Raw genomic sequence first — 16,060 nt, forward strand, 5'->3', positions numbered from 1 at the left:
ACACAGAGAGCATAACTGGGAAACAAACTTATTTTTTTTATAAATATTCAAGATCTCCCCGAAAGAGGCGTGTTTTGAGAAACAGCTGTATTTACAAAGTGCAACCTAGAGGTTGACAATTTTGTCAACCACATATTTTTAAAAACATCAACGAACAACGGTAGTATGGATATACATTATTCATGCTATTCAATAAAAACGTATTTTATGTGAATTGAACAAAGACAATTTATTAAGGAATGTTAAAACAAAGTGGTTTTTAGTATGATTTGCAATGACCACATAACACATTAAAACACTAATGGAATGGAAGGATAACAAAAACAAAACAAAACAAAACAAAACAAAACAAACAATATGGGATGTTTAAAAAAATCAGTACCATGATCAGCATGTGTGTTTACCTGATTAACAGGTTTAATTAATATGAATAGATAACATTTTTGTTGACTTCTAGACATTGCACAATTGTACGAGTATGTCTGTGCTTCTTTTGGTAGTAGTATTCAAAATCTTGTCAATCAAGCCATCAATAGTCTGTAGAAACTCATCAATATGTGTAAATAGTATCCTGAAAGGAAAAAAAACCCATATGATTCAGTTTTAAATGTATAAAGGACTACATATTACAAATGTAGCTACTATCAGTAATACTGTATGTACCAATTTTGTAAGTTCTACTTTCTGTTGGTTTAATTGCTTTGTTCTTGAGCATTTAAATGTTTGATAATAATTCAGAATGTTTCTTTTTCCATTTTAAATTTTGATTTGACTTTTTCCGGTTTTGTTTAATCATTGCAGTTTAAGAGATTCTGTAATTTGGGAGTAATTTCGAGAAACGTCTTTTCGATTAAAAATCTCATTCAACTGACGATTTGCTTTTTGTAACATGTGTAATTTGCCAATTTTTAAAACATCAACTGTACTAACTAATTGTTGTGGATATCATACATGTAAGCGTAGATGAACAACGAATTTCAATATTGAACGTAACACACACATTGCATAGGCTTGTAATGAAAATTAGACAATGCCATGAAAGAAAGTATCAACGAAAATACATAGATTTCTAGATACGCTCACATGTGTGCCCAGTGCCCATACATATATGACGAAAACTGTATTAACATTTAAAACAACAAATAATGTTTCATCAATTGTAATAAATGTAGTTGAAAAAACTTACAAAAATGGTAATGTGTGTAGTCCTTTTCTGCAATACAGTATGCATCGGCTATTGGACATTTGGATACGTTGGTGGCAAGTTATGCGCAGATTGTTGAGCATAAGACAGACTTGTAGAAGCAATAATAACATTCTTCCCCTCCGATCCTACAAAAAAATAAATTATTATACAGCCTTGTATTCAAATTCAGCCATTTAAAATTTAAAAGAAAACATTTGATATGCTACATGTGTAAGCGAGATGTATTTTGACAGTCAAATCGCATTCATGTATTGATATTGGCGGATTGAATACACAAAACCTGGAAATAATTTAATTAAGGATATACCGTATTTGATTATAGAAATGATATCGACCCCTTATGCGAATTGATCAAAAGCTAATTTAAGTAAACAAGCTAGGTCAATTATTCTTACCGAGACAAATGTAGTATACCACTTATTTTAAATTCAGAAATTATTGCGATGTTTTTATATTTGCGAAAATTGCGCTTAACCCAAACATATATCTGTTACAAAGAGTACAGCTGAAGTCCGCATCTGGATGCGGGATTTGTTTCCTGTGTTCAATACCTATCGATGACGTTGTTCTGTTTTTTGCTCTTTAATCGGGTTGTAATCATTTTGACACGTCCCCAATCTCCATTCTTAATGTTACATATATGATTGTTAGGGTTTGATAATTGAAATTAAGAATGTTAATACTATATTGACGTATGTGTTGTTTTTTAAGCAAATTTTATTGAATGGTTGTTTCAGGTTGTTGACAATCTAAGGACAAATGGGACTTCTATTTTAAAATAGTGACCATGTAGTAAGGAGCTCATTGGTGAAAAGCAGAGCATGCTCCTATGAAGGTCGGAATCCGTAGCATTGCTCATAGAAAGTTTATATTAGTTATTATATGTTAATGTGTAACCATAGACGAAAGAAGGATGTAAGTACGGTTTGAGTGTTGCTAAGTTATTCTCACATGTGCGTAGTTATCTGTTGAACGGATGGTGTATATCCGTCTTTATAAATTCTGTATAATTTCTAAAAACACAAAGTGCATGATATCCTAACTTTAAAAAAAAAATCGAAATCATATCTGAGCAAATCACAATAATTATTTAAGAATAAAAAAATCATCGCATATATTCCTTGATTTAACCAAGTTAGTCAAAACAACAATTAATAACAATTTAGCTTACCGCTAATGAACATAATGTGATTTCGAGTCGGTTGTTGTAAATGTTGAACAACGCCTTTGTTAGTTCCTGGGTTATTGTGTGGCAAACTTAGGCGCATACGTCTTTTCAATACATACAGGATTACAAATATAACAATAACGACTAATACTGCACCGAGTCCAATTCCCGCTCCAGTTGATAATGTTCTAAAATAAATGGCAATGTTGGCGTAATCAATAGCTATTCCTTATATACAAGTCAGCAAACATTTTTTTAAATGCTGTTTTTAAAATAAAATGTTTAATTATATGCAATGCTGTACAGTAGTTGAAAACACATTTGAAAGATGTCAAAATTTACAGAACAAATATAAATTGCGATAAAGGAACACATAATAACAACACAAATATAATTTCAAATTTAAAATATAACCCTGGTTTGCCACCTTCAATTAAAAAAAATTACAAAAAGATAAAATGTTTACATTAGACATGTTAGACGAAAATCATTTGTATGTTATGGCATGTTACTCTCATAATTATTTGCTATATCAATTGTAATGCGTTGAAAACCATCGTGTTCTACAGATGCCCCTTCACATGCCTCAAAAACATTCAGACAAGATGTTGATCTTTGCTGTTTGTCTTTGATTGTTAATCTGGTTTCATTTTGTTGTTAGTTTTGTCTATTGGAATGTTCCCAAAAACAAACTCGATTTTTTAAATTGTTGTTTTGAATTATCCTTATTGAGTTTGTTTTCCAAAAGACAATACAGTTTTTTCAGCATATAGACGTGCCTAATGAATAGTTTTAGGTACAGGGCTTATAATTTGATACGCAAGACGCGCATTTCGTCTACAAAAGACATATCAGTGACATTCAAACCAAAATAGTTAGATATTTACCATGTCTATTACTCTTTGTCATAGATATTAGTCTAAACCAAATATCATAAAGTTTTATTTTATTTTAATATTCTAAACCAGATAAACAATCAAATATTATGATATCATTATACAACGTTTATTTCACAATGCGATCTAATATAATATAAAACTCACCCACTGGCTTTAGTCTTTTCTGAAATCGAGGCACGTGTAGTAGTGGTTCTAAAAAAGAAACAAATATTAGCAATCCTCAGTTTGTACGAATACATTTTTTTTTGTTATTTTGTACAATTGCAGTACATGTATTAGACAGTCACTGGAAAAGTTGAACATCAAGATGAAAAGTTAAGAACGACGCGGGGAAACGTATTCTTGTTTTCTTAAATGTCAAAAAATTACTACAAAATTTTAAAACCTTTCAAACTCACATTTTCTAATAATTTGAATTCAAATTTAACGATTATAGTATTATAGATAAAATTACGAATCATTAAATAATCATTAAAAACGTAAACAAAATAAATGTGCAGGACATGCACAGGAAAAGGGAAATATGTAAACCAACTTCAACTTTCAACAGTTTATATACTGAATCCGAATGCAGAACTGTACTCACTGCTTTTTTAAGGGTGGGATGTTCTCAATGTGCTCAAGTTGTCTTTCGCGCCTAGTATATGTTTTTGTTTAATATATTTCTGATACGAACCGATCAAATAGGTAAAATTGTTTTTTATTGTTTTTATTATGTTGTGTTATTACACCCCTGTCCATGGTAACGGGAGGGTCGGCGCATACAAACTAGTTTAACCGCCGTCACATCAATTATACATGTTTTGCATTGTACTGTCCCAAAGTCTAATTTTGAGTCAAGTGAAAATATATTTATAGTTCAAGTTTTTATTCAAGTACTCTTTTTTTAATTTTATTTCATACCTTGGCGAAGTTTCGCATTGATGATATCTGGTGCTTACTACCGATCAAATAGGTAAAATTGTTTTTTATTGTTTTTATTATGTTGTGTTATTACACCCCTGTCCATGGTAACGGGAGGGTCGGCGCATACAAACTAGTTTAACCGCCGTCACATCAATTATACATGTTTTGCATTGTACTGTCCCAAAGTCTAATTTTGAGTCAAGTGAAAATATATTTATAGTTCAAGTTTTTATTCAAGTACTCTTTTTTTTAATTTTATTTTATACCTTGGCGAAGTTTCGCATTGATGATATCTGGTGCTTACTACACAGTGCCAAGTACCATTTAATTTACAACACTTATCACAGAAGACTGTAAGTGAACCATTGCAAAAACCCTCACAGTGGTAAGAATAAAGATCATCTCTTTTACATTCTTCACCTAATGAAAATAAAACACAAAATAATAGGTTGCTGTTGGTAGATTGACGATTTACCAATATTCGTGCAATAAACTGATAGTAAAATAATAGTAATACTGAGAGAAATATGAATGATTGATTTGTGTTTGCATTAAGCCACATGAGTGTAAAAACATTGCAGCGAGAAATACATAGATTACCCAAAACAAGATGTAGTTTTTACAAATAAGTCGACAAATATTTCATGATACTACAACATGCATAAAAACCTGTCTTTCATGTTGCTGATTATATTAAATAGTTCCATTTGTTTTCTAAATTATGTATTGAAACACTTTAATATGCATTTTTTTTTAAACACTGGTTTTAGACAAGAATTATTTCTGAAGCACATTTTGATTTCTTAAGTTAATACAATATACCTACATTTCAAACCATAAAATAAGGCACAAATTAAGAAACATCCTAAGATTAATTTGTACTGCTCCATTGTGAAAGTGTTTTTAAAAAAATGATCTTCGTATTAATCGACTGTGATTCGTACGTGACAAATGTTGCAATTGGATATCAATATTGACGAGTGCATTGACTCAAGTACTGCGTCTAAGTATTCACGTTTTACTTGTTTGTTAATTAAATTTTAGCATAATAGTATTTGCACGCACCTATTTATCATGTATATTAGGCTTATAGGAGTGTTATTCGGATCTCAACTTAAACATATAAAAAAATCAAGTAAATGTAAGTTGAAGTTTGTTTGGTAAATAAAAGTGTTGTCAGGTAACCGATCCGTATTTTTTTTTTTAATCTTTTTTTTTCTTCATTTTGCTGGGTTTTTATCCATTTTAGTCGTATTTATAATACCCTTGATTATCATCCTCTTTAATGGCTTGCAAACTATGCAAAACAAAAACACTTTTGGTTCACTTTATAGCTTAATGTCCGGTGTGAGTCTTAGCTTCGTTTTGGATACCGTTATTTGACCTATAATGGTTTACTTTTACAAATTGTGACTTGAATAGAGCGGTGTCTCAATGGAATTCATAACACATCTTCTTACATGTTTTGTAAAAAGAATAACCATGTTTGATCATTATTAGCATTTTAAACAAAGCAACCCTTAATCATCTGTTTTTTTTTTAATTGTAGATAAATACTTAATCCCATTGTTTACAAATTCAACATTAAACACGTGCATACTCATCAGTTACGCTCAGATCAAAATGGTTAGAAGGCCAAACAAATACAAAGTTGTAGAGCATAAATGACCCAAACCCAAAATTCCTAAAAAAAAAAAGTTGTGCCAATACGGCTAAGGTTAGCTATGCCGGGATACGAAAATCCTAAGTATTTCGAATAATTCATACTTTTGTAAACAGTTAATTTATATAAAAAAATGACCATATAATTTATATTCATGTCAACACAAGATGTATTACGCGTCTTTTTCTTTATTTGTTATTATCCTTTCGATAAAGGTAAATGTCACAAAATCATCTTATGAATAGGTGTCGTATTAACGTATTCGGTTTGTAGTTACCCCCATTAAATAAAAAGTATAACTAGAGCTCGGTATTCCAACAAGTGCTTTCTACTTCCTTATGTAGTCCCTTTGTCACCTCATAAACAACTTAGATGTGTTTTCACTATCGACGTACCCTTCATACTAATACAAAACGTAAAATTAAAAACTACGTCATCATCCGTATTATTGTTTTCATATAACATTACTACAACTTCGCATATTGTATGCAACCAGGAAGTGTAAGGATTGTCAATGTAAAATTATTCGTTTTTTATTCAGGAAGTGAACTTGAGGTTAATTATGACATGTATGAATGGTCTAGAAGAATATCATGAGAACAGGAAATTTAAATTTGGAATTTTTATTTGTGTTTTAAAAATAATGTTTACCCCAACAACTAGTATTCTTTAGTGCAATGATAAAAAAAAGAGCAATACTATAGAATCACAAAAATACTGATCTCCGAGGAAAATTCAAAACTAAAGTCCCTTAGCAAACAGTAAAATCAAATGATTTAACTCATCAAACGAATGGGCAACAACTGTCATACTCCTGACTTGGAACAGGCATTTTCAAATGTAGAAAATGGTTAATTGAACCTGGTTTTATAGCGCTAATCCTCTCACTTATATGAGAGTTGCATCAATTAACCTACCTTCATAAATCACAATTTGATTTCTCAAGAAAGTTCAATTGTAAAGGTTCTTGGTAATGTAAGTATGTAAGTGAATTTAAACGAGAATAAGAAAGAGTATAATACTCAAACGTGATTTCACATAAGCGTACGACTGTGTTTTCTTTAATGATAATTTTTATCACGGACCTATGTTCTATGGAAAAATACAAATTCATGCAATATAGAAGAAGAGAAAATAGTCTATGAGGAAAATTAAATCATTTATATGCAATACAGAACAGAACTTGTGCATAACCAATACACAAAGCAAAAATTGCATACACAAACCAATGCAAATATATCACAGGATTATTAATGTGGTGGGATGAACATGTATATGCACGGTCATTCCTACACTATAATAACACTGAACAGAGGTATAACACCCAACGTCAGTACACACTGTGATATATTTTGGAAAGAAGAAGAGTGGCAAGTGTAGTTAAAAAACAAGAAAAGACAATGAGCATACGCTGTTTATCTAATAGTAGACGTAGTAGTTGAAAGAGAATTGTAGCAGTTACTACGAACAAATCCTGTTTCTCTATACTAAAATATGTATCAGTTAGAAAGTTTTGTTTAAATGGAGTTTCTGTTGCTCAGTCTATTCTTTTAACTCATGGGTACTAATACATGTAGTCCTGTGGTATCTTTCGAATCTCTTTTCTGGCGAGATTAGTGTTCAAACAACACCTTGAATAATAGAAAATGTTTAGTGTATACGTGTTTTGCTTATGTATGATACTGTTATTTCAACAAAATTATTTAAAAAATTCAATCTTTTTTTAAGCATTTTTGTGCATCTGTCGTGGACCTGGACCTGCTGTTCCGTTTTTTCTTTCTTGTGTGTAGTTAGCCTCTATCTGAAATTGACATGTGATGGGAAAGGCATTTCCTATAATACTGTATCACCTGGGAGATATATATTCCGTAGCAGCTGCTGCAAACAAAAAATGCCATATAAAAATTAGGCAATTTTATGATTGTATATTTTGACGTTTTACCCTTATTCATCATTAAGTCAAAACAGGTAATAGTTAGTAGCTTAAGTCTTTGATAAAATCAAAGTGCCTCTTATCGATTTTCATTCTTAGTTTTTCGAAAATCACTACATTCGTTGTATGTGTGCTAACAAAAGAGGGACGAAAGATACCAGAGGAATATTCAAACTCATAAATCGAAAATAAACTGACAACGCCATGGCTAAAAATGAAAAAGACAAACAGAAAAACAATAGTATACTTGACACAACATATAAAACTAAAGAACAAGTTTCTTGGTGTGTTTTACCTTGAAGAATTACTGTGAAATGTCATCTTAAGGATAAATCAGATGTAAATAATAAAATACTCAAATAACTTTTATAACAGTGTAACAACATCAGCATAATAAATTTAACCAACAACTGCTAGTTGAATTTTTACTTTTCATATAAAAATAATGACCAACAAACACCTTGTTTTAGAATGGCACCAATAATACAAAGTAACAGATTCTAACAATCATGTAATTATTATTTGCCATTTGATTTACGCTTTCAGTTTTCCTCTATATTTTTGTTGTATTTCTTTTTACTTACTATAATATTTTTCAAATGTTTTATGAAACTATTGCAGCCATGCGATTTATTCTTAACGTGTTTCTTACTAGTTACATTATTGTTTTAGGAATGCTCTATCGTGGAAATTTCTAGTGTTGTTCCCTTCTGTACTGCCATCAGATATATTGTTTTAGGTGTAATCATTACATGCCCACACACCACTTAAGGCATGGAGATACAAAACAGTATATTATACATTTACTTCATTTTAAGCGTTGCACCAGCCGGAGTTCAGGATTTTCGCACCTATGTTTAAAAATATCAAGCCTTTCTAAAGATTGTTTCAAAAATATGGTATATCAATAACAATGAATTACGGGAACGAATTAAAACCACATACAAATGACATGATCGTTTCCTTGTTTATGAGATATATTCAATTAAACATTTGGCAAGAAATGATTTTCATTTATTATTGTCAACTCTTTTCTTTCAAAGATATGAAAAGGGAACAGAGTTTTTATAAGATTTTCAAAAATGGCTTTTTAAACTTAATGTTATTAGATTATGAAAAGACAACCATGTCAGTTTTCTTAATATACTTTTATGGAATATTAAACTAATATGACAATTATCTATATTAGATATTTGAAAAATATGAGAGCATCAAAAGGTTTATACCTTGATATCATGTCTTAATATGCTTAATACAAAAGCAAAATTTTCTGAACACTAGCCATTTTGAAACACTTTAATCGATCGAGTATTTATAGGCAATAGCATTGATTCCAAAAGTTTGATACATTACAGTATCAATTACTGTTGTTAAATTGATATGTATTTCCTGGTTACTCTCATAGGTCGTCTCTTGGTTCCAACATGTGCTAATTGTATTTTATTTGACATTCATCCAGGAAGTGAATGAGTATTGTAACAACACATGTGTTAATGTTAACAATAAATACAAATAAGAACTGTGGCTTACAATCGACTGTTCGTTAAATAAGGATTGTTTCCGCTGTTTATAATGATCTTCGTGTTTCTGTTTGTACGTTATGAAGTATTTTTCTTTTTTAATATACATTTTTTTTTATTTAAAGGCCTTGCAGATTTAATTTACTTTCCATTACAGATTAGTTAGTTAATAGCACGCATTCAACTAATGTTAAATTAACTAGGTTGATATTGAATAAAATTTTAGAAAGTAGAAACCGTGGTTGAGTCGTAAAACTTGCATGCAAATGCCTTATGTAATGCACTTTAGATCTGTCATATGTACATTGTTCGTGATCACAATTTCTAGGTTTATCAAGTGCTTGAAAATTTTGTTGTGCACTGAAAAACACACATAGGTTGTTTCCCTGAATTATTTTTTCTTTTCGTTTTCCTATTCATGCCATTTGCATTAAATAATTATTATCTTCACATCTTCACATGTTGTATTATCTTAACAATAATGAATTACAATCAACATGAAAGTCTGTTCTTTGAGCGGTTTTGGAAACAATAACACCACAAAAGCGTATCGGACATAAGATTTCATCTTACAAATGCTAATCTGCTGTGTGTGTTAAATCAAAATATTGGATTTTATTTCAATCATTAATGTGATCCACATACATCTTTTTTGCTAAACATTGATACTCTGAAGTACATTCGAAAATACGAAGTGTTCATCTATGTTATCATATGCACTAACACAATTTTCCAAATGTTCACCGTTTTTAAATGTTATACTGATGCCTTTGTCTGTATCGCTAGTTTTCCTTGCACATCTTGAGATGATGTTGATCGGTGTTTCTCTTTTCTGCATACCAACAACACACAGGATTAAGATTAAAAACAATACAACAGTACAGACAATGTAAACAACAATATGCTGAGTTGACCCTTAAATATAAAATTTGATCGTACTTTACACTCAATTACTATTTACATGATATGTACAGTACATTGACAACCAAAGGAGTAATAATATAATTGCCAGTCGTAAAACTATCGCCAGCGTCGACATTAAGGGGGCTCCTGGGTATAAATATATTTTTTTTTCTAATATAGGATTTCGCTATATTTTTTCATGAATGAACTTTATCATATACTTAAAAGAAAAATGAAATAAAAAAATGGGGTCACCGTTCATTTAAGCTAAAATCTGCCTCTGGAAGAAGCATACATTTTTGTTAATGTCCTTTTTTTCTGTTGAACTAATAGGAGAAAAATAGGAAATATCGAAATAAAAAAATAACCTAATATAAGAAATCGCTTAAATTTTACAATTATTTAGTTTATGTACAGCTTATTTGAAAACAATAATAAAAAGTATAGGTCACCGATGAGTTAAAAAAGATATTTCAAATTTAAGGCCAAAAAATGGCATTTTTGCACCAAAGGGAGATAATTTGGAACTTTTTCAATTTTTAAAGTCATCTGGGGCCAAACCAAATCATTTTTTTGGGTTGTTTTTTGTACAATATCATAAAGTAACAACTAATAGTGTAATAAATAAAATTTGTAATGAAAAAATAGAGGTTTAATTTTTTGCTAAAATTTTTGTACCCACGAGCCACCTTAAGCGGATATGATCAATGTCAGATCATGTACGGTCGTGATCAATCAGGAATGTCTGGACGTGTACGGTATGATGTCAACTAAAAAAGACCCAGACATGTTAAAATTTGCAGCAACTAAAACAACAAAATCAACATTATGATTTGTGAATGAAACAATATTCAATCAAAATATAAGAGACAGCTTGCAACGCTTATTATTTAGTTATATCTGTCTGTGTTCGTGCACATAGGGAGTGAGATGATCCAGAAGGGTAGCGTTTTCTGATTCTCGTGAGAATGCTAAACACCCGTTATGCTACTATTCGGATGTTTGTTATTCCCAAAGTTTTTTTTTTAATTTCGTCGTTATTGGAATTGAATGCTTATGTGAAATAACAATTTTCAATGAAAAGGAAAATCACAAAACTACTGCACTCCGAGCGAAATTCTTAAAGGAAAATCCCTAATCAAATGGAAAAAATCAAAAGCGAGAACACATCAAACGAATACAGTCTCTTTTATCATTTCTCCTGACATCATCGCAGATTAATTAATTAAAATATTCCAACACCAAAAATATACATGTAATACTATGAACAAATCAACGAACTTTTTTGTTTAGATTTACGCTGCAGACTTATTCAAATATTAAGGTAGTTTTTTTTGGAATTTCCAATACACATCTGTTCACTGAGACCATTAAATTATATCTTAACACGTATGTTTAGTTCAGCTTAACAATGCATATCAGAATAGATCAACATGTATTAGACGAATAGAAAAATCAATGGTATTTTTGAATTCATATATTTTTTATGTATGCAGATTAAGGAGTAGATTCAGTAAGACCCCTTTTTGGCCCCAAAATATAACAGTTTTACAAAATTATTAAAATGTAAACTTTTAGTTATTTATTGGACAGTAGAATGCTTCTGCTACTTAAATATGGGCTGTTTTTGACAATACAATGCATATATATCCGGTACTAGCACCATTAAGTCATGCTAAATTACTGAAATCTTCACAATTCTAGCATTTTAGTTAAATTTTAGACGGTTTTCGTGTAAAACGAAAGTGGCCGCATTCGTGTTCATCCTTAATATTGAAATGTAAGTTGTATTTGATGATAATACATAACATATATAAAGGTTGAGGATGAACACGGATGCGGCCACTTCCATTTTTTCCAAAAACCATCTGAAAAGTGACATTTTTCGGCATATTTGGTAGATTTTTCATATTTGAGCTTGAATCGGATCGTTTTTAATGACTAAATCAGTTAAAATCTTTCCCATAAACTAATTAATTCAAATAAAATAGACACTTAAGTATTTAAAAAGTGGTCAAAATCTTTCGTCAGATGAACCTGAAATTTGAGGCCAAAATCGGTCCTTACCGGACCTACTCCTTTATTCAGTATATGTATATTCAGTCATTATTCTGTTAATCATTGTACAATTCAGTCAGTCAGCTGAACTTTCTAAGATATTTTTACATCTGATACATTTTGTATGTTTAAACCCTGACTAACAAACCTATACATGAAAACTTGTTTGTCGAATTTAAATTTGCAAAAAGCTACTTTGAAAACGTTTTCCAACTGTTGTCATTTGTTGAATGAAAATTTAATTTGTTTATGGAATAGTGTTTAGTTTTCCTTTACAAAAGCTTATACTACAATAACTGACATGAAATAAAAACTTGTGTACCCACCGCTGTGTTTATAGTTGTCTGTGGTGTCTGTGGTCTGACGACATGGTTTATTGGATGTACCTGCAACTAGTAAGTTAGCTTAAATTTATGATTTATAAGGTTATTAATTTTTTGACAAAAATTCGTGTTTGTAGTTTGCAGAACCGATGCATGTGACTTGACAATTTGTTATTCTACATCATTTGTAAATCTGTAAAAATAATTTAGACATGTATAATAATTGAGTATCAGTTTAAGTGTAAGTAGTTAGAACTATTGTAGTATGTACATTAAAACGGAAGAGTGAATATTTCTGCACGATATAGTTTGGTCCAAAAATACAATTTTGAATTGATGAAATTCATTTAATTTTTGATAAGCAATCAAACCCAACCTATATAAGTCAATTGAGGTCTTTCTTATCATGATTCTGTACCCAACGTTTTTTTGTTTCCTTTGATCAAGTTGTTATGATAGATCAAGCCATCGGTTTATCTTTAGGTACATTAAATAAACCGTGTTTATCAACTTCAGAGTATGTCCATGTTATACCTAATTTGAAAAATTTCGAAATTGCGCACTTTCTGTCATAAGTTATCCTTAAGATAGTTATTTCCTTAAATCCCCGTACAATGTTAATGACTTAGCAAATATGTAAACGAAGCTACTTATACACTCAGTTATATAGTCATATTCACTTTCACTGTCAACTTTCTGTTTTAAATTTTACTAGGATTTCAGCAAATTTTTTAAAACTTTTTGTCATATGGTTGATGAGAAAAAAGGCGAATAAATCAGGACATAAATCCTTCTATACCTTTTACCATTTTTTTTTTAAAAACAATATACTTTTTTATTACTTTTATTTGAAAAGCATCATCACTACATGTCGGACATGTAGGAGATGAATTTTGATCTGAAACGGATAGTTTTATCTGAACAGCTCTTAAGAAGTCGGACAATAATTCATTAGGTGAAAAACAACGGCCTGATGTATTTACAAAATACTGAACGAAAAACAAATATCTGAGTTTTCCCTATTTTAGTCAAAGACTTTTCTCTTCATTATTACTGTATTTCCGATTTCTTTCCCATTCTTTTTTCCCTTTCTTTTTCTCGGTTTTCATTTTGATCGATACATTTTGAAATCAATATGTGGTAGGGCAATCGTGTAAACCTTAATCACTTTTTGAAAATAAAGATAAAAACAATAATGTTTTGTCCAAATCAAAATCTTGTACGCTTGCATGACACACGTTCATGTTGCCAATTCGAAGGATCGTAACTGGACTATAGAACGACAGTAACAAGTATTGATCGTCAATTTGAATTTAAGGTTGTTACTGTCTATGTTTATGTGAAAAGCCTTTCCCTTTGTTTAAGGTTGAACTTAAAACACCGCTTCAATTGATCTAAGTGGAGACACTTTCGCCACTTGAAAGATTATGAATTATTAAAAATAATAACTGTACACATATTTTGATATTGATGTGACTTACTATTTAACTTGAATTTAACGGTTTCATTTAAAAAAAAAAGTATGATATAGTTCATTAAGTGTAATTGATAATAAAAGTTAAACTAGACAGCTACCTACTGCTACTAAAAGACAGACACTTGACACTTGACACCTCAAAATCCACTTTAAAAATGTTCAGATGTGCCTGTTTCAAGTCAGGAGGATGACAGTTATTTTCCATTATTTGATGTGTTTGATCCTGGATTTTACCATTTCATAAGGGCTTTCCGATTTGTTTATCTCTGCAAAAGTTGTAAAGCACAAAGTGTAAACTTTTAATGTATACTTGATTTTAAAAGAAAATCTGATCACAACCGCCATTTATGTTTTATTAGATCGTAAGATATATCAATTTTATTTTTTACAAACTAGTCCTTTATAGTTCTCTAAAGACTTTTGTTCATCTGTTTTCAGTTAACGTTAGACAAACTTGTAATATAATACGTATTATCACGACGGTAAACTGTTTTATGTCTTGATTACGATCTACCTTAATTGTTTTATATTTAGTAGATCTAAACAAAAATTGTAGGACTATTGAAATACTACCTGCATAAGTTATGTAAAATTATTGTGAAAAAAACCCTCCTCCACTTACGTTGAATTCATCTTCTTGTTTATTCGCACACTGTTGGTTTTTTTTTTTTCGTGATAAGGTACATATTTTAATGAAATGGACAAACTAATTTATGTATGTAATACATTTATTTCTTGCAGTCTATTTGAAACCGTGCTTAAATTTTTATTAATCTTCATTACACGTTACATAAAAGGAATGGTATTATTTTAAGAATTTCAAATTGTAAAGACGAAGTTATTCCTTCGAATGCTTTTAGCAGACACCATGATTCTATCAACTATATTCGAGTTCCTGTCATATAATCGTGCTTTCAATCCGTGTTTTTCTTCGATTATTCCTAAAAGTAAAATTATAACAAAAATACCGAACTTCAAGGAAATGTCAATTTACAAAGTCCCTTATCAAATGAAAATATTAGAATATCATACACACCACACGAATGTAAAACAGCTATGATATACCTGACTTAAAACAGGCATTTCCGCATCTGGAAAATGGTAGATCAAACCTGGTTTTGTCGCTAACTAAATATATCACTCGTATGACAGTCGCATCAAATACCATTATAATGTTAACAATGTGTGAACAACACCAAAAACCAGGAACCGATTATTCCATGGAAACATTTCAGTTAGATATGATGAGTAATCGCGAGTTATCTTCATGGCATCTTATGCCATGATCGTTGTTGTATGCGTTTTAACTTATGATTTTTAATATCCCACTTGTTTTTCTTTTGAACACTTCATGCACTTAATTACAAGAAAAATACATATAAACATAATAAAAGAGGGATGAAAGATACCAGAGGGACAGTCAAACTCATAAATCGAAAATAAACTGACAACGCTATGTCAAAAATAACAAAAAGACAAACAGACAAACAATAGTACACATGACGCAACATATAAAACTAAAGAATAAGCAACACGAACCCCACACAAATTTTTGGGTGATCTCGGGTGCTCTGGCAGGGTGAGCAGTTCCTGCTCTGCATGTTGCACCTGTCGTATTGCTCATGTGTTAACTAATCCGGTAAATAGTATAATTCGGTAAGTCATGATCACATTCATGAATGGGAAGGAGATTTTTGTTACGACGTAAGGAACATATTCGATATCATCTGTGAAACAACTGTGAAAAATATCGTTTATTCAGAAACATTCCTTGTTCATAAAGAAGGAACAACATCATGTGTTTTCTTTATTGTCAATAAAAAATTGGCACTCACAAATCTTTTTCCAATAATATTTTGAACTTGAAATTGTCAGCTTAGATCCACATTGTTTGGTTGATTTTGAACAGAACGTGTTCAAGATGGTATAAATGAAACATTTGAAAAAGAAAGTGTCCCTAGTACACGGATACTCCATCCGCAATATCATTTTTAATGTTCAGT

General features: G+C 30.6%; 1 protein-coding gene across 1 annotated transcript; it reads right to left on the reverse strand.

The window, feature by feature from the left end:
* Positions 1–203: 203 nt before the first annotated feature.
* On the reverse strand, positions 204–5,142 carry LOC143042349 (uncharacterized). The gene is made up of 6 exons (XM_076214626.1): positions 5,007–5,142; positions 4,447–4,600; positions 3,419–3,466; positions 2,379–2,563; positions 1,187–1,332; positions 204–571 (listed from the first exon to the last, which is right to left on the reverse strand). Exons 1-5 carry the CDS (start codon positions 5,068–5,070, stop codon positions 1,235–1,237), a joined length of 549 nt encoding a protein of 182 aa, XP_076070741.1. The 5' UTR covers positions 5,071–5,142; the 3' UTR covers positions 204–571; positions 1,187–1,234.
* Positions 5,143–16,060: the final 10,918 nt, after the last annotated feature.

The sequence above is a fragment of the Mytilus galloprovincialis genome, chromosome 8, assembly GCF_965363235.1.
Source record: "Mytilus galloprovincialis chromosome 8, xbMytGall1.hap1.1, whole genome shotgun sequence".
Lineage (NCBI taxonomy): Eukaryota > Metazoa > Mollusca > Bivalvia > Mytilida > Mytilidae > Mytilus > Mytilus galloprovincialis.

Bases quoted from the DNA above. Each gene is read 5' to 3' on its own strand.
- LOC143042349 (XM_076214626.1), bottom strand. From the start codon at position 5,070: ATGGAGCAGTACAAATTAATCTTAGGATGTTTCTTAATTTGTGCCTTA. The intron at 4,601-5,006 runs GTAGGTATATTG...TATTTTCATTAG, and splicing joins CTTATTTTATGGTTTGAAAT to GTGAAGAATGTAAAAGAGAT. The intron at 2,564-3,418 runs GTGAGTTTTATA...CATTTATTTTAG, and splicing joins GAAAAGACTAAAGCCAGTGG to AACATTATCAACTGGAGCGG.